This window comes from Poecilia mexicana, unplaced genomic scaffold (assembly GCF_051168715.1).
Source record: "Poecilia mexicana isolate PSO_F unplaced genomic scaffold, ASM5116871v1 scaffold_5, whole genome shotgun sequence".
In the NCBI taxonomy this organism is placed as follows: Eukaryota; Metazoa; Chordata; class Actinopteri; order Cyprinodontiformes; family Poeciliidae; genus Poecilia; species Poecilia mexicana.
In genome coordinates, this window is record NW_028263374.1 from 11,979,523 (window position 1) to 12,003,338 (window position 23,816).

Sequence of the window (23,816 nt, forward strand, 5' to 3'; positions counted from 1 at the left end):
AAAGTTTATAAGACATTAATGCAATTTAATGTGATTCTGCGTCAAGAATCAACACGTTGAGCATCAGTTAGGACTTCTTTATTCACACAAAACATAATACAACTCTTCAATAAGGCAAGACATTACTGTATATACATAGAATGATCTACATGGATAGCATATTCAAATATTTATATAACTCTGTCATTCTTTAGTAGCACTACATAGTGTAAATACATTTTTTAAGTAAGTCATGTAAAAACAGTTAATGGATCTAAAAATTTCAATTTATTCGTTCATTCAAGGCAAGAGTTATTGTAGAAGATAACGGCAACAGAAGTTGATGCCTGAACATCGTCAACTGGTTCAGTTACTGGTTTGATTATGGGCTGGTACGGTGGCTCAGAGGGCTTAGAGAACAATGCTTTATGCAGAATTAATAAAAGGAAGAGCAAGTCAGCTTGTTTCCCACTAATTCACTGTAATTAGAAAAACATTTGGTAAACACACAGGCCTGGAGCACACTGCATCTTTTGCGCAGCACATGTTCAGCTGGTGAAGATGTACAGCTTTTAAGAAACTCTCGGTGCCACAACCCATTTTTAAACCCCTTGAATTTCCAAAATCAGATTCAAAACAAACTTGGGGGAAAAAAGCAAATCGCATACAAGCTGAACTCTGCTATTCCCACTAGCATCAACACAGATTATTGACACAAGCTGACATCATAGTTGCAGTAGGTGCCCTTAAAAAAAAACCGATATAATGGATTTGTTTCAGTGTATACTGAGCATGTTGAATGCAAAATCACACAGGGTTCCTTCACATTATAAAAGTCTAATTTCACAGACTTAAATCATCTTAAACATGATAAATGTTTACATTTTCAGTTTGGGGTTGCAATCTGAACATTGTCATGTTCTTCTATACAACAAGGGGTTCATTTAACAAATCTATATTTGAACTCAGAGGAAAATTGAAAAAACAAACACTTCAGCGCTGTGTATGTGCAACTTATAGCAAATTGTTTGCCGCTATAAATCAGATTTTCAAACTTAGGTAGGCTCATAATAGCTTTAAACAAAACTAAAAATATGACAATGTTCATCTTTTATATGTAAAAATAGAATAATTCTGCTTCTTTGAGAAACTTATCTTTAGAAATGTATTCTTCATTTTAGCATTGCTAAGGGGAAATGGAGTCTGAAAAAACTAATATTTAAACTTGGAAATACTGGAAAGACTGAGAGTTATAATGACAAGAAGGTAGTCATTTACAAAAATATAATTTTATAGAGCTTTAACAAATAGTAGCAGTGCTGAGTATCGGCTCACAAGCTGAAAGTCCATAACTGGGAACTACAGGGAAATTGAAAATGACAACACAGCTAAATATAAAGAACATAATCCTGTGTTCATGTGATGCATGAGCAGTACTAGATTTCTCCACTTTTTAGAAAGTTTGAGTTTCATAGGATTGGAAAATCCAGCATAGTTTCAATAGTAGATTGCAGAGAAGCTCCTTAAATCCCCTGGTCTGTGCAGTGAGAGTGTTAAACTGTTAAACTGGTAAAACGAATAGAAGTGGCTTCCTTCGTTTAAGCAATGCAAGGTAAGTTTTTATGATGCAAACGGAAACGCCATGCTTTAAGTTGCGAAAACTCAACACCACATAGCATTTATATTAAAAACCATCTTTACCTACTTTGTGTCCAGCATGATATGTAGTTGTAGTCATCTGATATCAAACATTGAAGAAATGTTCTCTTTTTCCTTATGCACAACAGAGAACTGACTAAATATATTAATACTTTTTAACACTGTTAAACTGTTAATTATGGAAGTATATTATAAACTCATGCTGTGTAATTTATGCATTACTCTGGCTAACCTCTAGAGCAATTAGGGTTCTTTGTTTTTGGCTGATACCAATTTCCAGATATTTTAAAAAGTCTGACTTCCAAATTTCAATTTTGATCGATTAAGATTTTCTTATTCAAAGGACCATAAGACCTTAAAGATTTAACGACCCCATTAAGGGACAAGGGTGTAAAGAAAATGGATGGATGAAATGTATCAAAGCATACTGCATGTCAATAAAGACATTTCATAAGTAGGGACAAACTATTCTTTTAGTCTTTAGAAAAATGCCAGATCCTTATTGTTGTAGATATATTGGTGAATCTCTACTTCATATGCAAAAATGTTCTCTGTTAAAATATCTTTATGTTTGTTACATATACATCATGCAGGTTTGTCAAAATGCTGCACCAAGTTATACTGGTAAGTAAATACAGCGACCAAGCTCATAAAAACCAGTTTACCAGGAGTGCTAAAACTGTTTAGAGTGACTGCATCACTACTGGTGTTTATACCACAGTTTGGGAACCAATATGAACACAAAAAAAAACCTGAAGATGTCCACACTCAGACACATACACACAAAGAATGAAAACTGAATGAGGTAATTGAATCCCTTTTGTGAGCCGATACTGTAGAGCAGCCAAGAAAAATGTGAGAAAGAAAGAAATTCAGGCAGCGTCCGCGATCAGTGACACCAGGTGTGTAAACTCAGCTTTGTGCTGGTAACTGCTTACTACCAGCCCTCATCCAGTAACAATGACCAAATCTAGTCCGGTTTTGATTGTTTGTGTGATCCAATTTGGGCTTCGAATCAGCAGATTTAGCAACTGCTCAGAAAATCAACAAACTTTGTGAAGACACAAATGCAGGTTTCAGCACCTGGACTCGTGCCAGTCCTGATATTTATCGTCGACAAAAATTAATCCCCGTCAGAAGATTTCTCTAGCACACGTACGTCTCACTTCATAGCAGAAACAGGCTGCTTCAGAGAAAGCTGTCCAGCTTAATGACGGTCCAACATGTTTATAACTTGATATTAATGAGGCAATAGTGGAGAAAAAGTGTAGAGCTGATTGTGTTTTACTGTACAAGTGGAGGAACGAGCAGTACCACAGCAAATTTTAAACGTTTAAACTGAAACAGCAGCCCCTTCATTACCAGTTGCCATGGCTACCAGACATAGCTCGACTTAGCAAGAACGCCTTCACTTTACCGAGAAACTAAAAGCTCCGGTTTCATTTCTGAATTAGAGGAGATGAAGATGCTGTCGGGGTTCTCAACTATTAAGTAAAGTTTAACCTCTGACCCCACCATAAAGCTATTGTCACATTTTTTTTGTTGTTGTTTTTTTGTTTTAAGTCTGACAACCATACTGCATCCTAAACGTGACTGTTTAAAGTTCTGGGAAACAAAATCAACCCTTATAAATATAAGCAGCTAAATTCATCGACAGATGAGTAGACGTGTCTTTTATCAATACATGCATGCATGGCATTCGAGCACACACAGAAGCACACGCACAACTCAGCTGTAGTTGTAGGAGAAGTTGTAAGAGCTAGGCTCCTTTGGCACTGGAGGCGGGGCTTCTGGGATCGTGATGTTCTCAAGGTCGAGGAGGCGGAGCTTCATCTCCATGCTTATGAGGGTATCTAGGTCGCTGCGTGTCAGGTCACTGCCCATCTCTCTGCCCAGCAGCGCACACAGCCCGTCGGTCCAGATGCAATACTGGACATGTGGGCACAGAAGCACAAACACACACCAACACACACACACACACACACACACACATGCAGAGGAGTTTTGGTGAGTGAGGATCCTTCACGGTCAAATTTACTGACCTAAGTAGCTCTGCGAAGGGGAAACATTCCCCAATTGTGGGAGCGAGTTCGAACAAAGCATTTAGATTTTTATCAGAAGATGTTCAAATATTGAGGTCGGATATTGTTTCCTCTGGAAAAGAAAGATTTAACTGAATTCACACAAGAAAAATTCCCCTTATTTTCCAAAAGATCACAATGAAAGATGTGTTTTCTAGTGAGCGGAAAAGTTATCTAGCCTGAAATAACTTCAGAGACACTTGCAGTAATCAACCAAACTCTACCCTCTGAGGTGTGAGATGTTTGAAGGGTTTACTGCAACCTACGAGGGTGAGACTGCCAGATCCTGCTGCAGAAGAGCCTCCCCACAGCATGACGCCTCCACCTCTATGTTTCATGGTTGGCATGAGCTTCTTTTCCAGGAATGCTGCATTTGGTTGTCCCCCTTCCAGACCTCCCACGAAACGTAAACTTGTGCAGCCCTTTTTAGATTGATCAGACATCTACTTTAATGTCAGCAAACTACTGGTGTAGATCTAATGACTTCCTTTTAGGGTTTTGATTACTTATTTTTGCATCTTGTGGTCAATTTGCTTGGAGAGCCGAACCTGGGCATGGCAGCGGTTGCTTTGAATGTCCTCTGCTTTTTTGTCTACTAGAATCATTTGAGTGCATTTGTGAATGAGTAAATGGTTTCTATCGTACATCGTTTGCTTCGTGTGCCTATTTATGGGATCTGTTGGTCTCTCTTCTTCAGCAGAGCTTCTGGCCACTGGCTTGAGCAAACAGCCCCAAGTTCACCTGTCAACAAAGTTAGCGGTGCAGAAAGTCTTGGTTTTTACTTTAATTCCTGTTTGTACTCCTTGGTGAAAGTAAATCCAGCCCCCAGAGGTCGTGGCACATTTCACGCTAATGTCACGGCTCAAGTATCGCTGTTCGTTTTACAAACATTAGATAAATTATGGGCAGAGTTTCCTCCAAATACGAGCATCAAACACCAGTTAAATGTTAGCCAAGTGTGCAAAAAAGGCTCTGTCAATCACAAGGTTCTTACACCGTCTTCATGGGAAAAATGCAAACTTTTCTAGGCTCAACTTTCTAAAGGTCTCGGTTCTTCAAGTCTGTTGCAAAATGTAACATGAAGGGAGGAATAAAAGAGAGAATAAAAGGAGGAAAGGAAAGAGCAAAGGAAGGAATTAAGGAACAAAGGGGGGAAAATGCGATAAGAAATAAAGTTTGAGAATAGAAAAATGTTTTGATATTCCCATTGTCTGTTTTGATACTTATTCAGACATGGAAAACACTGGAAACAAATTTCAGACGCTTCCAAACCTTTCCAGGTTGCGTACGAACCCTGGAGTCAAGATGGACATTCAGACTCTGGTTTATGTGAACTTTGTAGATGCAAAGCCTTCAGTGAACCAGCCTGCCTGTCTTCAGGTTAATGAGAAGTCAGTCAGCATCAAAACATAACTGCAGCCAGCCAAGGCCAGCAGACGACATCAAAACAATGAATACAGGGTTCAATTATTTCATCTCATTCACAATTCAGACACTGCAGCAAAAAACCTGCGAGCGCACAGTCATAGCCTGCGAATATTTTACCTCGTATTTGTTCGGTGCAACAAAATTAAGCGTTTCGTCCGGATCGTAGAGGACGGAGAAGGCCAGCTCCAGCACCTCCTGGCAGAGCGAAACAAATTCAGCAACAACACAGCAAGGTCACGAGTCAGCAAAATATGTTAGACATGAATATAAATGAACATTTTAGCACCTTGTTTTGTTTTAGAGCACTTTTCTCCTTCATATGAGGGCAATCCTTTCCTGTTAACACAGACTTGATGTCTGAGACAGGGACTGGAGAGAAAAAAAAACAGAGAAATTTATCCTCTCACCAGATGCAGAAGAATTGTTTTGTGTTTCTCAAAAAACACAAAAAGTAGCAGAAACAAACAAAAGTGTGTCTCACTCTTGTCACTCAGTAGCTCAAAAGGCACTTCACCCTGAGGTGACTCCTCCAAATCCCCGTAGTGCAGAACTTTGTGATTAAGAGATAATCGGCAGAACCAGAACTTTTCTATAAAAAAAAGAAAAAAAAAGAAAAACAATAATCAATAAAAGCAAGACTCTGCGCAGAGAGACAAATGTCTGCAGCGCTCCTCTCGGTACCTTGCCTTCGACGGTTCCCCAGTTTACGGAAGCAGCTTCCCTCGCACAACCGGTTGAGCCGCTGCTGCTTGATGAGCTCCAAGATCTCGGGTTGAATCCTCTCCCGCAGCTCTCTGCAGCACAGCACAGCATGAGGAACTGGAAAACCATGAACACAAAATGAATAATGCAGGAAAGGCGCAGACTGACATGATGGGCGGAGACTGGAAGTCGTCCTGGCTCATCCTTTCTGACTGCCGCAGACGCAGTATCTCAGAGTAGCTGAGGCCTCGCAGCTTGTTCTTCAGCTGGTCTATGGAGGACGGCTTCATGGCCAGAGCCCTGGTAATCTGCTCCCGGACCACCTGCATCACCTGGGCAGCGTTCACACACACACACACACACACACACACACACACACACACACACACACACACACACACACACACACACACAAACACACACACAAATAATGAGGGCTGATGGAGCAAAAACGTAAGGCTCAAAAGCTGGGTTAATGCAGACGCATGTGAACTCTTTAGATTAGTTTTTCTTTGTGATTCTTTAGGTATAATTATTTCAAATATCCTTTTTATTCTATTGAACTTAACAGTGTCGTGTGTTGCATGAATAATACCAGTGTTCGCCCTCACCAGGCGCTCATTCGGCTGCTATAAAAAAGCTCATCTGACATTACTGGTCTGGACCAAAAGCAGAAAATTGATACTAGAATTGAAAAATGCAATTTAATAAGAGGTTGTACAATTATCAAGTCATTTTCTCACTGTAATCATGGGATATGTAGTAATCCAGCTGCGAACTCAATGGTCTGTGTTAATCTGTATTTAAACAGATGGGAAATACAATCCTTTGTGCAAAACCATCCACAAAAAACAGACTGACTTCTGCTCAGTACATTTATTCAGTGCAGAAAAAAGAAATAATTGTTCATTAGGACATCACCTGTAAACCTCCATTTTACCATTGCTCTTTTACCAAAAAGAATGAATTTATTCCTCTCCAATAAAATGTAACGAGGTTTGAGCATTCATGAAGATCTTTGCAGTCTTTTGGGTCGTCCTGTTTTCTCTCATGTTCTCCTCTCAGTCAACGGCAGGGGTGTCCAAACTTTTGGCCACATGGGCCAAAATTACAGATTCAAAAGTAATTACGGGCCAAAAAAAAAACCTAAATTAAAGCAAATAAAGTAGCCGATGTAGATCCAAAACTTGAAAACAATTTTTATAATGGTGTATTAGGGCCATTGTAGATAGAAAAAAGGAGTATATTTCTGGCAAAAATTCAGAAATTTTCTAGAAAAAAAATTCAATATGTAGTAATCCAATAAAACTTTTGACATTTGAAATTCAGAAATTCACAAGATGTTTTGGGAAAAAAATCTTGTAAATTTCTAGATATTAATCTAGAAATTTGATGCTTTCTTTCTAGCAAGTTCCCTTGTTTTTCTAGAAAATTTCTGATCTTACTCTCAAAATTTCTGAGTTTTTTGGAAGAAATTAACTGCTTACTGTCATTTTGCATGTTTGCTGTATTAAAAGAAAGACGTAGTTTTCAGTTTCTTTTGGGCTCGACTGAATAAATTTACCTTCAGTAATGAGACCAGGATTTGGGTCACTTTCTTTCAAAGTGTTAGCTATATTTAGCCAAGTTTAAGAAAGAATAAAAGCTGATTCGGGTGCAGCAATGTTGCCTTTTCAGTAAAAGTCTCTGGATAAACTTGATTTTACCTTTTGTTAAAACTTTTTTGTGTAAATACGAATACTTTGTGCTATACTTCACATTTTCCTGTGTAAGAAAATAATGTTGGTAACAATTTTTACCCTGATTACAAATTAAAAGTGTACATTTTTGAATTGTAGTTGGGGGCCGAACAAAATTAGTCCAAGGGCCATAAATGGCCCCCGGGCCACACTTTGGACATCCTTTGTCTAGGGACTGAGATAAATATGAAACAAAGATGATTTTGTGTTTGGTGAACCATTTCTGTTGAAAGATGTTTTGGATCATTCATCTTTTAAAACAAGCATCTCAGAGTGTGTTGCGTGAAAAGAAAAATCCAGATTTTCCAACAATTAAATCCTCATGATTAAAAAATTTGATTAATCAATGATTGATTTATGACCCATCCCTAATACAGGGTATGTTAATCATTTTATTTTCTTGTTCCATTCTTTGTTTTACTATTAAAGCAAATTGTAATTTTCTTCTGAGACAGAAGCTGCTGTCTTCAAAGTGAGATTCTGCTACTAAAATACAGGAACCACTTATTATCCACTGGCCCAAACATTAATCTCCCAGTCCGCCCATTAGTGCAGACCAGCGATGGACGTGTAAATGACTCTCTTTGGAGTGAAAATGCGAGTTTGGAGTGGGCATGAGTGGTGGCATTGTGCGTGGAGAAACTGTGTTATGAGGCAGATTTTGGAGTGTTTAGTGGTCATAAAAACGGAGAGTGAAGGTCACTGGACACAGAAGACGCCTCATAGACAAATTATACAGCTTTATCAGCACTTGATGGAGCTTGATAGGGGTCACATTGTGGGTCTGTATGAGCTTAAGCAGTCGCATCGTATAATTGCTCTGCATGAGCGGTGAGCAGATGTCACCGTGGGTCGGTGTTGGAACCAATTACGTGAGGGCGACCGTACGGGTCATGAAGTTCAACTCGTCCAGGAAAGTCCATTTTTGTCATATTGTGCACCAATAATTAAAGGAAACTGGCAACTGCGTCTGCTGCTGGAGGACATGCTCTTGACTCTTAACAACATTCCCTTTTTTGTCAGTGAATATGTTCTTTTCTTTTTGGATGACTCTATTCTTTAGATTAATATCCACATTGATTCATGATTTTTTTAAAGCAGCACAATTTGGCTTCAGCCCAAATATAAAGGGAGAGCCAGATAACTGGAAGGAGGCAGTTTAAATCACATGGCAACCAAAGGTGCTAATTACCTCACCTCTAAAATTAGCAGGCGAATAAAATAAACAGGAACAAATCAAATTTGCTCTGTTTGCAAAGGTTTCCGTGAGCGCTGCGGGTAAATAAGCTGCCACCATATGGTCTAAGGTTTGTTTTGGAAAGCTTAGGCATAAAAAAAAAAAAAAATTGAGAGCTTTTAATTAATGTGTGCATCTGAATATAAATACGAGCGTTGTGTAATCTCAGACCTTGTTGAAGTCCTCAGCCGTGGCTCTCATCTCCTTCCATGTTTTATTAAGCAGCTGGATGCAGACGCAGAAGAACTCCTCCCACGCGCGGTCATGAGTGAAGAACATGGGGTGATAATCATTGCAGCCCTCGTTTGCTAAACAGAAAACAATTTCAAATGTGTAAACATGGGTTTTGGCCAGATGCTGCACTGAAATCAGATGCACAGACACACTGGTCAACCTGATCATCAGCATGTAAAGTGTAACCACTTCGTTGCATTGATCTTGCCTTGATTATTGGCTCTGCTGTTGCTGCGTTAGGAAGAGTTTATTAGCAGAGACACTGGAAAAAATCTCCAGGTGACCAGAATCAGCCAATTTATTCTTCGGCGGTCCTAATCAGTGATTTGAAAATAAAGATTAAATCTCTTTTTTGTGTTCACCAAACACACCAAAGCACTAAAAGGGTTGCACAAACGCCGCTGCTGGGTGGACAAGTTGTTACTGAGGGACACTGACACAGCCACAGGACGCTTAAAATGTGCAAGAAGCTTGTCAAGAGATGCCTGGGCTTCCTTCAAGCTGCCAGACAGCAAAAGAGAACAAGAATACAGTTGTTTTCTTCCGAGCTTTTCCCCTCAGTCTGTCATGAAATATTCTGGGTTTGCAAGTACTGGCAGCCTTTTTTAAAGTCTTAAAAAAAAAATTGAAAGGGTCGACATTTCTTAGAAAAACATACTTGGAATGGTGTTTAGTGGGGGCGAGTTTAATGAGTGTATTTGATGTGCATAGTGTTCTGTCCGTAATTTTACTTGATTCCTGCAAAGTGTCTTTAAGGGTTTAGAAAAGCACCATACAAATAAATATTTTAATTAACATTACTATTATTATTATTTATTGTTATGAAAGACGATTTCAAATGTCGCTTCTGCAGTCGTCTTGTCTTTGTTTTAATAGTTTTGGAGTCCTTTGTGTAACACTTACTGCCCCCTCCGTTCCTGTTATAAATTAATTGTTTACTGATTATAACAGGAAGAATATTAAAGTTACAATAAATTACATGTATGATGTAACAATCTGATATGTAAGAAACACAGAAAAGCACACCAAAGCTTTTTATTCTCAAAATTTTAAGTGGAACAAAATTATTGTTTATTCTAAAAAGATGTTGTAGAAAAATACTGAATGTCTTGTTATGTGGGGTATGCTAAACAAAACAAAACAAAATAAAACAAAACAAGTTATTGAGATACAGTTTTTGTGGTAGATGAGTAAAAATGTGTTTTTGTTCGGAGGCGTTTTATTTCTATATACCTCTGTGCCGCAAAGCCTGAAGGATTTTACTGTGTCTGCAAAGTTTCTGATGCAGAAAGTGAAATCCCTGTAACTCTAGGCTGCCATCATTATTTAATTTTACAATTAGGAGTAAAGATTCATTTTGTGCAGAAAGCATATAAAGAATTATTATGATACTCTTCATGGTTTCTAAGGATGGCCAATTAAAATGAATACTGACAAGCTTTACAAAATTTGGGAAATCAGACACAAAACCTCTAATTATTTCTCTCTCTCCTAACACACTTTTTACACCCAGAGGCAGATGTACAAAGCCACTTACGCAGTTCTCCGACCTGGAGAATCTCGCACAGCATCCGAGTAAGTTCGATCGCGCAGCGGCCAAAGGGACACTCATGCTTGTCCTCCCGACTGCTGTTCTCCAGCACGATCTGCCATAAACAGAAAGACAAGTTAAGGCCCGGCCAGGCTTTTCAGCTCCTTTAGTGGGTCAAAGTCATGTGTGATGCCGGCACTGACTCTGATGTAAGTATCCTGATGAACCCTGGCCAGATAAAGCATGTTATCCAGAGCCAGCATCCCAGGAGGAGTCTGGGTAAAGTCCATGGCCGGGTTCAAATGGTTCTGTGTTTCAGACAGAGATAATGAGGCACAAGAAAGAGAAAACAGCACTTTGGTTTTTCTGTTTGAATCTGATTGTGTATCTGGTGAAATCTGCTCACAGTGAAGCCGAGCATCTTGTAGTCCTTGGTGTACATTGCTTTCCTCTTCTCTGTACCGGTGGGATCAGTGTCTCCATCAAAGGCAATTCTGCGCAGCTCAAAAATGATGTCTCTCTGAGCCTGAGATGGGGGGAAAAACAACCATGTTAACAGCTTATCAGCATAAAGAGGGAAACATTTACCATGATAGCACCAAAATTACAAAAGAAGCCAGAAAGTAGATGGGTCAATCAGCGATGAGCAGATGGCTTGCAGCAAGTACTGGCAAAAACGGGAAAGGCTTAATTTTCCGGTCTGCTGATTGCACTTAAAGCAAATTTATCAGAGAGTGTGCTACCCACGTAATAGGATGTCTCTATTAAACCTTCGCAGCGTGCACCCACTCCCACTTAATTAACCACGGCTTTCATTTTAACATGCAACGGCAGATTGTCTACATGCTGGGGATTTTACACATTCATGTGCAATTAGTGGAGCCAAAATGCATCTTAGGAAGACTATAGAACATGTGAATGGAAAATATTTTGCTGGAAAATCTCACCTGGTCATTGGGATCCATTTTGGTCATCATCCTTTCTTCCAAAAGGTTAAAGGTCAACACCTGTAGCACATACAGCTGATGTGCCATCTCTGCTTTGATTGGTCGATTTCCCCTGATGACGTGCTAAAAGAGAAAAGAGCCACAGTAATTATTAGAGCATTCATGTTTTCTGCTATAAACGGCAGACAAAATTCAACTATACAAAATGTTAGACTCTAATTCATAAAAAAATAATAATATTGGGGACCTTTTCATTTACAGTCACAAAGATCACTGTGTTTTATTTGGGTTTAATGTGATAGACCAACATCAAACATAAAGAAATAAATAAATCTAAAATTAGACCACAAAACATTAGAAAACTTTAATTATTTAAGACCAGCTCAGTAGGTCTTAAAAGTACTTGGATGCTGTACATTTGTATCAGTTGAGGTTGCTGAAATGTACAAAAACCAAAAAAAAAAAAAAAAAAACAAGAAAATAACTTTTAAGTGGCTTTTGGATGTTTATTCTTACTTTGAAGAACAAACATCCATTACATTTCATGTAATTCTTAAAACAGACAAACATTTCCTTTCATATGTAATCATTAAAATTCTGAGATACATGCATGCATACACACACACACACACACACACACACACACACACACACACACACATGTACCCACACTATTCATGAGAAGTGCAAAGTGACTCAAGGGATCGGAGGGAGACGGCACACACTGCATTGTTTCAGGTAACTATGGCTCATTTAAAAGTGTTCAGAATCACAACGTTTTATTCCAAGAAAAGTTTGAGTTTCTCCAGGAAACTCTTGTCTATGACATTTACAGCCAGTTCAGGCAGGTCTTTCCTGTCTAGTGCCAAGAGAAATCATTTTCAGGGCAAATTATTTTCCACTTCATGGACTCGATGGCGTCTCACATTTACTGGTTCGGGGTCTCGGCTTTCTGAGTGAGTGAAGCGTTCGATTTTCCCGAAACAAACTTTTAGTTGCAGGAAAGATTTTGAGGGAGTTGGATGCTCTGAATTACTGTAGGCTGTATTTAATAAGGGCAAAACACTGAATTACTCACATCTAACATGCGTTTATTCCAACATTAGAGTTTAATACTCACATTTAGGATTATGGACCGCAGGTGCTTCTGAGCCAAAGTGCTTGCCATTTCCTGAGGATACACACAAGTCAACAAGAAAATGAAATAATTGACAAAGATTTACAAGACAGCAAAGATCCAGAGAAGTAACTACACAGAAGTACACCAAAAACAAAATTAGAAATTCTAAATCTACATTTCTATCAGCGCTTTGAATGGCATGGATTTGCAAAATAACATTTAACATGGTCTAAGATGATTCCGCTAGGAGACTCTGCCTGCTGCAGCAACAAGAAGCGGTTATATTTTAACACGATCAGATTATGTTATGGCTGATTGAGACACAAAAAAGATCAGTGAGGTGAGGCAGGAGAAGGGCTGTGGGGCGGCATGAGCAGCTGAGAGGACGTGTACTCACGGTGAGGTGCTGCTCCAGTGGGTTAGTACACTCCTCCTATGAGTGGGTGCAGGGAGGAGGGGCATGGGCACCACAGTAATGGAAACAAAAAGTGCAAACACACGGACCGTGAGACTCAGGCATTACAAGCATGCAGTGGAATAAGAAGATGACTCACATCACATGAGAAAACAGGCTGCTGACGGCAGCTGGTGTACCCTGCACACACTGCGTTTATCTAGATAATTCTCCCTCCTGTCATAAAAATCAATAAACATGACTCTCTGTTCCTTTTCAATGCATAAAAAACACACAAATGGAAGGGACACACACCTAAAATATGAAGAAATAAAAACGTAATATCAGTTTTAAAGAATAGCTTCAAACTAGAACGAGATTCCTTTTTTTTTTTTGGTTGGAAATACAACAAGCTGAGCAGTGGGAGTCAGATCGAGTTTGTAACTCTAGTCCCACTCCTCTTGTTCAGGCACCAAATCTGACTCAGTTCGCCCTCCAGTGGTCAGTAACAGCCGATGGAAAAAAAAAAAAAAAAGCCCACACATCCTTTCTAACGTAACATCAAATCCACTTCCATATCAAACATGGCCTACATCCGCTTAACCAGAGATAGAGCCTATCTCCATCGGTTCACCCTGGACATGTCGCCAGAAACACGCGGCCATGCACGCCATCACCTAAAGCAAATTTAGAGAGACTGATTAATCTAACGTTGACGTTTTTGGACAGTGGAAGAAAGCCGGAGTACCCAGAGAGAACCCACACATGCAAAGGGAGAACATGCAAACACCATGCAGACAGGCCTCAGGTCGAGATTTAATCTCAGATCCTTCTTGATGCAAGGCAGTAGAGCTACCCACTGTACCACCGCGCAGCCCTCCATAACTAAATGAACAACTAACATGTTACCTTAGAACCCGGTTGAATAAATGATACCTTCTATTTGAGTTTGATAATGAATGTGAATTGAATTGTGACATGTAAGGAGAAAAAGACAAGTTTTTTTTTTAGAAAATTACTTTTGTTCAATTCTATTCTAAAATGATTGAGATGAATCAAGTGTGTTTTTGTGGTGAGTCTGTGTGCACTGTAGCCTGAGTTTCCTGCTCTTAGTCGACACACAGTCTGGTCTTCTGCTGCTGTTTGCACTGAGGGATCTGTGGGATGGTATTCTACATTTCTGCCCATTATTTTCTGACATCTGGCATCGACACAGGAGTGTTGCTGCTCATTTTTATTTCTTTTTTCTAACCGTTCTGAGCAGCCCTGAGAGATGGTTGTGCATGAAAATCCCAGCACATTAGCAGTTTGTCACACACAAAGACCTGCTGTGTTGTATGTTTGTAAACAACTGTGTACCTAATAAAGTGGACAGGGAGATTACACTGTTTAGAAAACAAACCAATCTTTTAACTACTTCTGAGTTTATAAAGTACTTAAAGAACCAAGTTTATTGTTTTGTATTTACTGGCAATTTAATTATGTCTTCCCCTTTATTTTAGGTTACCAATTACTTCAACAAGATATAAAACAAAGTAAAAGAACATAAAACAAGGATGCAAGGTAAGATGTACTGCAGCGCAGAATTAACTGTTAAAAGTTATTACAGCTCAGAAAGAATCCTGCAGAGAAATTAAACTTTATGACGGAGTTTTTGTTTTGGCTTGTTTGTCTTTGCTACTGACACAAGTTTGTGTTTTTTCTGCAACTTAGCTGAAATATGTTACTCAACAAAATTTAATTTTTAGTCATCTCAGAAAAAAAAAATGTTTTTCATTATTTTATTAAATCAAAATGATAGATGCACCAATCAATTACCCAGATGTTGGAATTGGCCGATTTCCCCTTGATTAAATTGACTTTTTTCTTATCCATGAAATGTATTACAACTGAGAGCTCCCAGCATGTTTTTGTTTTAAAAACACACTTATCAGCAGCATGGCTCTTTTTAGGAACCAATACATTAGGATACGGGGTCCGACGAGACTTGAAAATAATCTTTAAGCAGGTATTAAACATACTTTTCATTATCACACCCACATTTTTATAGGAGAAATGTCTTTGTTATTCGTATGATGTAATATTCTAATCTTAAGATGTTTCATTAGCTGTAAGCAGAAAATCATCAAATTAACAGAAATAAATTAACTTTTAATAACATTACATTTTATTGAATATCCTGTTATAATATCCTCTGTTGGCTTTAAAACATCTACCTCTATCAAAGAACATTTTTTCTTTTTTATATAGAATAATAATTTGGAAAAATAAGTCGGAGTTAGTGAAAACCTACATTTATATGTCAGACCTCAAAGAAAACCAAACCTCACTTTCAGCCTGATCGGTGCATCCCTATTTAAAACAGTCACAGCTAACGGACAAGTCTGCAGTAAAACAAATATGTACATTTTAAAGGGAAGTGAGGGCTATTCTAAGTGATTATATTACTACAACGGTTGTTACCAAACAGAAATACAGACAAACGTATTTCAGCGAATCTAGCTCAAACTAACATTAGCAGCTACTGCGAGCAAATGTCTGCAGCTCTATAGCAGCGAAGAAACAGCAGTCTATGTATAGATGGCTTTCTTTAGGAGGTAGCATGAAGTAATGACAGCAGTAAGTATCCAGTCATTTTCTCTAATGCAGCCATCGCTGCTGAGAGCAGTTCACTGACCTGCCGTCTGTCTTCTGGTGCCTTCAGGAAAAGAGCGTTGATGAGAGCGATGGCGTAGGTCTGGATTTCCTGATTTGACCTGAGGAAATGTCCAGGATTGCAACAACCAGTTAGAAGCATCATGCTCCACAAATATACAGAATCTTTAAAAAATAAATACATAAATAGGCTAGCAACTACTCTGACTACAAAAAAAGGGACTGATGGAGGCTTTTAGAAAAGCTTCTCTTTGACACCAAGATTTTGTTTTAGTAGAAATTTATTGCAACCGAAGAAAACAAACAGCATTTAAGAGGAGCTGCAAGTGTCTAATTCCTACAATGGGAAATCTTCTTCACGTATAGACCTGAGGCAGTCTTTTGAAAATTACAAACAAAATTTGTTAATATTAAGAGGAGCCATCTTGCTCTGGTGGCTCCTGGTCTGCAGCATTTCTGGGGTGGAGTTAACAGAGTCAGAGATTGATAACGCAAAGCAGACTTGATTATACGTACAGATGCTGCTGCACACAGCTAGAATGCAAAAAGATTATTTCAAGATTACTTTTTTTAAAGAAGAACCACTGAGATTGGGCCAAGAAGCCAGAGATTGGAAATAAAAGAGGAAAAGTAGTTACTAGGGGTGTAACGGTACAGCTATCACAGATTGATCGGGATACGATCAACAGACTCTGAATGTACTGTTACATGATTAGGGTCAAAATGAAATGCATGTAACTGGATACAGAGCTGACTGGATCTGGTGAATTGGAATGAACCGGCTTGGTTTAAAATGAATCCAGACCAAACTGGAGTCTGATTCTTCATAACAATCAACGGATCGTATCAATACATTGGTAGAATACTTTCAATAGTTAATTGAGCATACTGTACTGGATGACAAATAGGATAAATTCGAATGTATGTTTGATCAATGATTCTTTTTTGTAAAGTGCCTTCAGACAACATTTGTTGTGAATTATACAGTTTATATTATAGATATAAACTGAACTGAATTGAGAAGCTGGATATGAATTGGACCCATTTCTCATGTAAAGTGCCTTCATATAACATTTTTTTTTTAATGTGATGCTGTACAAATAAGCCAAATTAAATTAGCTTGAAGTGAACTATGGGCCACGTGTCAAATAAGTCTGTTTCTAATAACAAAACTAGAACAAAATAGTGTTTCAATAATCTGGCCTTAAATACACGCAAAATAGAAGACCGAATGATCCAGAAATAACAAATAAATAGGCCAAAACAAACATTTCCTTACGCACTTGGTACAAAATTGCTTTGAAACTTTGTGGCGCTTGAAGGAAACTAGTGGCATTTCCTTTGGGTCTTGTGTGATAACATACATCTACTCTGCCAGGCATTGCAAAGCACACGTTACATGACAAATAATGGGTGAAAATGAGAAAGATACGACAACCCAGCTTGCCAAACTTCTTTCTCTCAGCTGCTGTACGCACTGGAAACTCAAATACACTCTGCAAACAACTGACTGAAAAAAGCATGGCCTCCAGCAGGTCTTCATTACCATCATTCCTGCACTAGTTTCGCTTAAAGTGCTTTATACAGTAGCTTAATGTACTCATTCTCAGTTAAGGCACTTAAAAAAGCAATAGAAACAAATCTTCGCTTCTACATGAGAGTAGTGATCACCTGTGACTCATTCTGATTTCATCTCTCTGCGTACCTGTGGGACATCTCTGTACTGTGGTAGTTTATTGTGCCGTTACACCCCCAGTTCTACCAGACTTAATACGGTTTGTCTTTTCTCGTCTAAAAAAAAAAATCCTTGTCTTTGGTGTCGTTCCTAATCGTACCTTTACATCGTTTTTTTTGTTTTTTTACACAACTCATGTTACAACATTTTCCCCTCGTCCCCCCGCGAAACAGAGTGCAGGAAGCCCCTGTGCATGTGTGTGTGCTCACACTTGCAGGTGCCCGATGAGCTGTCCCACGGTGATCTCCTGGGCCACACGGTGGTAGAGACTGTGGCTGTTCAGGACCATGCTCTCCAGGATGGCCAAGGAGCGCTGCAGGATGGACACATCCACCATGGGCTGGTTCACATAACCTGCAATCTGAGGAAATGCAGAAGCCGTGCATAAAGTTAAAAAGCTAGGATCTGTAAACCAAGACAAAATTCAAACGTGTTTATAAAAGAAAACTTCATAGCAAAGTTTCTTTTGAGTGAGTCTCAAGGCTGCAGAGCGGTTCACTGAGGAAAGCTATTCGCATGCACAATGCAGCAGATTACAATCCTGAATTACTAGGCAACATCGTCCACACATTTCCGGCATGTGAGCGAAAAGGACGGAAGGGCAAACAATCACACAAAACAGCGGCAGGAATAAAAGGAGAAAGACAGACGATCCTTGAAGTCGCAAACAGTTAACATGTACACAGTGTTTGTGTGAAATGGCCATGAGTGACATAAAATGTTTGTTCAATAGAGGAAGCACCTGTTTGATGAAGGAGAGGGAGATCAGATCCCAGGATACAATGCCGTGATCCATCAACTCCAGGAACGCAGTGAGAGTGAAGGCCAACATTTCCCCAAAACTTGGAGAGAAAAAACTCACAGTTAGTCCAGGATTTTTCAGAAGGTGAGACTTAAAAATGAAATATGCAAAATAAAAAAAACCAAAAAAAACCAAATTGATTTCATAAACATGAAGGGCTTGAAGTTAGGTCTCAATAGTTGAAATGAATGCTTACTGGGTGCCACTCTCGACAAGTCGAGCCAGAGTCCCTATGCCTTCCATATTTATGAACTCTGCAGCAAAAGTCGGGTCTGCAGACAACTTTGCGAGCTCCTTCAGAGCCTCGAGGCGAGCATCAATACCATGCGACTGGATCCTCTCCAAGAGTTGACGAGCAGCACGAGCCTGGCAAAAGTCAAAACGTTCACTCATGCTACCGTTACCTTATCTCATTGGTTTACCAGAGATTTAGCTATGAGACTTTATTTTATATCGTACGCTGCTTCCACTTGTGGCAGAGGACAAAGACACCCCTGCAATGACTGCAGCACCAGGCACAATTATTGGCACCCCTGCTTAAGACATTTATAAAAGCCTTAAAATAGCCAGTTGTTATGGAAACTCTGTGAATCCAATATCCTAATGTCTTTTGCTGCAGTTCCCTGCAGTGAGCTTCACAGATTTTTTTCTTGCATTACTGTCTTTCTTTGACCATTCCCCGACATTATTTTAAACTTTTGTATTGTACTTATTGCTCTGACTGTAGATACAGTTAAGTTCAGACAAGAAGCCATTTTCCTGAAGCCATTTTGTTACTGCGTGAACCTTTTCCAGGAACTATGGTTCTGCGTCAAATATTTACTTCTTTTGGTAACTCCTAGAGATTTCTGTTTCAGTTTGGTCTTATTCTATACATTCTCTGATTTATCTTTGTGCTTGGCTATGTTCACTGTGTCCTCTCAGGTTTAGCTGGTTTTCCTGATCGCAGTTTTTCCATTGTGCATACAGTCTGTAGCTATCCGTCATGTTTTCCCTCCTGGTAGATTTCCTTCCGGCTTGGCCCAAATCGCTCTGTGAATGTTCGCAGAATCCCAAAGTACAGCAGTGAACTTGACAAGCAAACAGATGTGGAAAAGGGAGCTAAAGCATCTAAAAATAAAAAAGTAAGCTGGAATGCAATCCTCAGCACCTTTGTTAAACTGGAGATAAAGGTATCAGCTTCACTCTCAGAGCACTTAGATGCAGGGCGGGATTAAAAAAGGCAGGTAATCACACATGATTACAGAGAGACGGCGACTAGTGCTATTAAACACGACAGACGTCCTCAACTCCTCTTAACCTTATGAAAGCAGCCTGTGCCCCTTGCGCCGTGCTAACTTGGTAAAGCTATAATTTTCAGGACTTGCCAGTGATTGAAGATTTTTAAGTGCAGTCTAAAGTAAAGTCTTGAAATGGCTACTGGTTAGCAAAAACTACATAATAAACTATCATCATTAACATTTTATGCAAGTGTATGTTAAACAGTTTCTAACAAATTAAAAACAAATTCCATGGTAGTGAAAAAAATATTTCTGCCCTTACAGACTTCTTCTACTTTATTTACTTTTTTGCCACTCTTAAATATTTCTGATCTGTTGTAAATACAAAACATAGTTTTCAAACCCTGACTTCATTAATTACAGTAAAAAAAAAACGCCAAAAAAAACCAATCCAAACTAAACTGGCTGTAATCGATCCCTACTCTTCCATCCCGTCTCCCTTGTTAAATCATTAATTAACTGTTATCAATTTTTTTTTTTTTACTTCAACACCCATGCACATCCTCATTACTGCTGAATCTGTAGAATCAAAAAAATCACTTGAACACAATTGGTCTGACAACATTAAGAAGGTCAAAATTTCTCTAAGGAACCTCTTCTAAGGAAATTTGTAAGGAGTTTAATTTATAGCACTGCTCATGAAAACAAAGCGGACTTACCGGGGAAATTGCTAATCGAAGGATTGTCCCATTCTTAATGTCACCGCGGCTCTGAAAAATAAAGGGCAACTTAGGGTCAATATTGCTTCACCGTGACTTTAACACAATGTGGTGGGAAATAAAAACAGAGAATAAAACCTGTTCAGTGATGTAAAGCTGAGGACCATCAGCATAACGGAGAGCGAACTGCTCAGAGCCCGACAAAGACCACCTGAGGGCGCAAATATAGAGAGATGAAGTTAATACATGTTGATATTGATTTTAAGCGAGTAATTGCAAGTAGCGAAATGTGTGATTGTTAGAGAGTGCAGCATACTCGAGAGCGCGAGAACAAAAGGTTGGCCAAGTCAGGCCGTTCTCTCCGGCAAATGTATTTACAAGAGAGGCAAACTGCAACAGTGAAGGGAGTTTTCAGTGGGCGTTTGCAGTAAAAGTGCAAGGGATTTTCAGCTTCCAGTGGCAGAGGGAGGCAGTGGGTAGGTGCAGGCATGTTCAGAGGTGGATTGGTAGGAAAAATGTAAAATTCTTTGTACATTTTTACCACAATAGCAACGTACGAAGAAAACAACCCTAAATGATAAATGAGAGCATAAACGTCTACTTTACCATAGGCTGATATACAGTAAGGGATGTGTGAGTCTTAAAGGTATACAACACTGAACAGAAAACCCACTCAAATAGAAATCTGAATTTAAACTAAGGTTTAAATTCAGAATACAACATTTGTATTCATTGGCTACTGGCGCTGTGTTCTTTAACTCTGAACCAGTAAACCATACATCACACCTTACTAATTTGACATTTTGCTTATGGCTTGTGTATTTTATTCATATTTTATGTCAAAGTGAAAGGATTTTTATTACAGTTATCATTGTGATAATGACTACGCTGATCCCCGTCCTAAACTTGGCCCCATGCTGAACCAACATAAATCAACACATAATTAAAACCTCTTCTCCATTTTAAATAATCTGGAAAAAGTAAAATAAAAAACTGAAGGAGATCATTCTTACCCGTCACATACTTCCCGTATTATAGAGGACAAGGGTCTCTTCTGTAAAAGCAAAACACAATGAGTAGATAAAACAGAACAATCTGTCTCAGTCACGGTAAATGATCTGAATTTACATCAAACCTTTGCAGTAACACTGAACACTCTCCCCCATTTGCACTCACAACTCAGGCAGCTTTGGTTAAGTGCAAGTGAAAGTGCACATCAACATGTGACAGGAGGAGCCTAGAATCAAACCTACAACTTTCCGGTTGCAGGATGACTACCGCTGAGTCATCGATAAGAATGTTTTAACATTGACATGGTCTAAGTAAGACTAAATCAGGCTTTTGCAACCTTACATAAATAGCAATGCTTAACTGAAATTACTTTCCATATGCAAATTAAGGCAAAGAATTAACAGAGGCATTGAAAGTTTCTCTCTACTACATACCTGGTCCATCTCTATAAGCTGAGCATTGGCACCGGGCCACTCAATGGCAACCTTCACAATGTCAGCCGGGGGTGGCATACCTGTGTATTGTGGTTAGAGCACCCTACAGGAAAAAACAGGAAAGAATCCCTGTTGATCAGCATCAACAGAGATTTTAGGAGAATTAGCACCAGCTCTTCAGTGGCTTTGTAAACTGAAAAATTTAGCCGTAGTCATAACACCGAATGTAAACTGACAGACAACACAGACCTTGATGCACTTTAATAAAGAAATCAGTTCACAGTTAGGAAGATGCCTTGACGCATGAACAAGCAATATTCTGATAATTTAACTTTATTCTAGCTTCAAAATTACAACCTTAATCAAATAACCTGCAGCATATGTTTTCTCTTGTATGCATTCTAGATTTAAGATTAAAATAAATCTGAATCACTCAAAATTGGACTGGCAGGTCGTACGAAAAAACAAAACAAAAACGATCACTTATTGCTAATAGAAGTTCCGAGTACCGTCTCAAATCTCAACTCTAGTCATTTTGTCTCAGTTTTAAATTCATAACTTTACATGACTGGTCTTTCAAACACAGCATTTGCTCCTAATATACGAAATTAAGAACCACACAAACACCAGCAAGGCTAGAAAAAAATATCTTGAATCTTATTGCTTCTTTTCATACAAGAGTGCTTAAAAAGAAATCAGAATCTGTGCATCTCTAATAGAGGCAAAGCATCTTTTCAGTGCTCACATTTAATTACTGCTTAAATGTAACAAACCTACTTCCCAATCTGCAACAACAGCTTTGCAGCAAATGAGAAACAAGAGAACAACAGGGACCAGGTTTTTGGCACAAATAAGAGGGTTTGCTTTTTTCTGTCAGAGAGAGGGAGAAAAGGAGAGAACACAAAATAAAAGATGACAGGCTCGCCTGACGATTTGAAAACTGTGTTCTGGAACAGAGAGAAGAAACTGCTGTTCTCCAAATGGCTCCGTGAATTCTGATTGCTTTCAGGATTAAATTAAAAGAACACTTTGTATGGCTCATTTGAAAAGATTTATTATTTTCTTTTATCACAGCTGGGTGGTTGGATTTAAAAAACAATAATTGCCTACTCCAGAGAATTATCAATGATGCAGTATGATTAAGCTCTGCACCACAAACTTTGTAAGGCGTTTGGGTATTTGTTCTATAAATAACCTCACCTGCCACTTTACAGTGATTGAGCCATCTCAATCACTGTAATCAAAAGCTGGATCAAAAGCTTGAAATATATTTTTTAAAATGTCCTAAAGGTATTTTGCTCTTTTGTGAATCCAGCATCATTACCAGCTCCACATGATGAAAACATCCTGGAAAGTTGGAATAAAAATTCAAGCTGTCAAGTCTAGAATAACAAGCATGCCTGAGTGCTTTGATCTCTGTATCTCCGAGCCATGGGACTACTGGAGTGTGCTCTCTGTATTAGCTGTCACAACAAAGCATAGCAGATGAACACTGGGTGATATACAGCACAAGTGCTTTAAATCATAGCAGTAAATGACACTAAAGAGAAAATTTAAATTCAGATTCCTACTTGACAAAATTTAATTTTCAACAGCAATGTCTTCTCATCTACACTAGACACAAAAATGTCATCAGTGTCAAATGTAAGAGTTAGATGCAATTAAAAAGATAAATTGTTTCTCTAAATAACCTTTAATTGCTTTGAGGCGAAATATTAATTTTCAAATGGATGCTGACAACTAGCTTGGAGGCTTAACAGAGCAGGGAAAATAAAAAAACACAGTTTGCTGCATCAGCTCTCCTATTTCTCCAAACAACCATGTGTATGTCTCACTCTTCTCCATATCATTCTTAAGGTCAACTTCATAATTCCTAGTCCACTCTAGTATCCACTTCACTGCGATGCCTGTGTGACATAACTCATCATCTACCCACTATTTTCCATTACGGGTCTCTGCGGATGTCCACGTGCAACCCGAATGTTTGTGACCGGGTTGGCTACCAGTACAAACAGGGACAACAAATGCTCTAAGATGGAACCAAACACAGCAGATAAACTACAGATCAGACCACGAGCACAAGAAAAACAACAACAAATATAGTAAGGAAAGACCTGCTGTTTTTCCTGTGTGAATAATTTATCTCACAGGCACAAGAAAAAATACAAAAACTCCATTAATATTCTGGT

The 23,816-nt window shown here is 38.8% G+C and overlaps 1 protein-coding gene across 1 annotated transcript; it reads right to left on the reverse strand.

Moving 5' to 3' along the window:
- Positions 1–62: 62 nt before the first annotated feature.
- Positions 63–21,878, reverse strand: elmo2 (engulfment and cell motility 2). The gene is made up of 21 exons (XM_014972276.2): positions 21,628–21,878; positions 21,196–21,236; positions 20,321–20,393; positions 20,183–20,233; positions 18,440–18,609; positions 18,184–18,283; positions 17,651–17,802; positions 15,729–15,807; positions 13,055–13,090; positions 12,658–12,708; positions 11,538–11,660; positions 10,997–11,116; positions 10,794–10,898; positions 10,597–10,705; positions 8,997–9,133; positions 6,018–6,181; positions 5,829–5,941; positions 5,629–5,736; positions 5,434–5,516; positions 5,265–5,342; positions 63–3,567 (listed from the first exon to the last, which is right to left on the reverse strand). The coding sequence occupies exons 1-21, from the start codon at positions 21,703–21,705 to the stop codon at positions 3,367–3,369; spliced, it is 2,172 nt and encodes a 723-aa protein (XP_014827762.2). The 5' UTR covers positions 21,706–21,878; the 3' UTR covers positions 63–3,366.
- Positions 21,879–23,816: the final 1,938 nt, after the last annotated feature.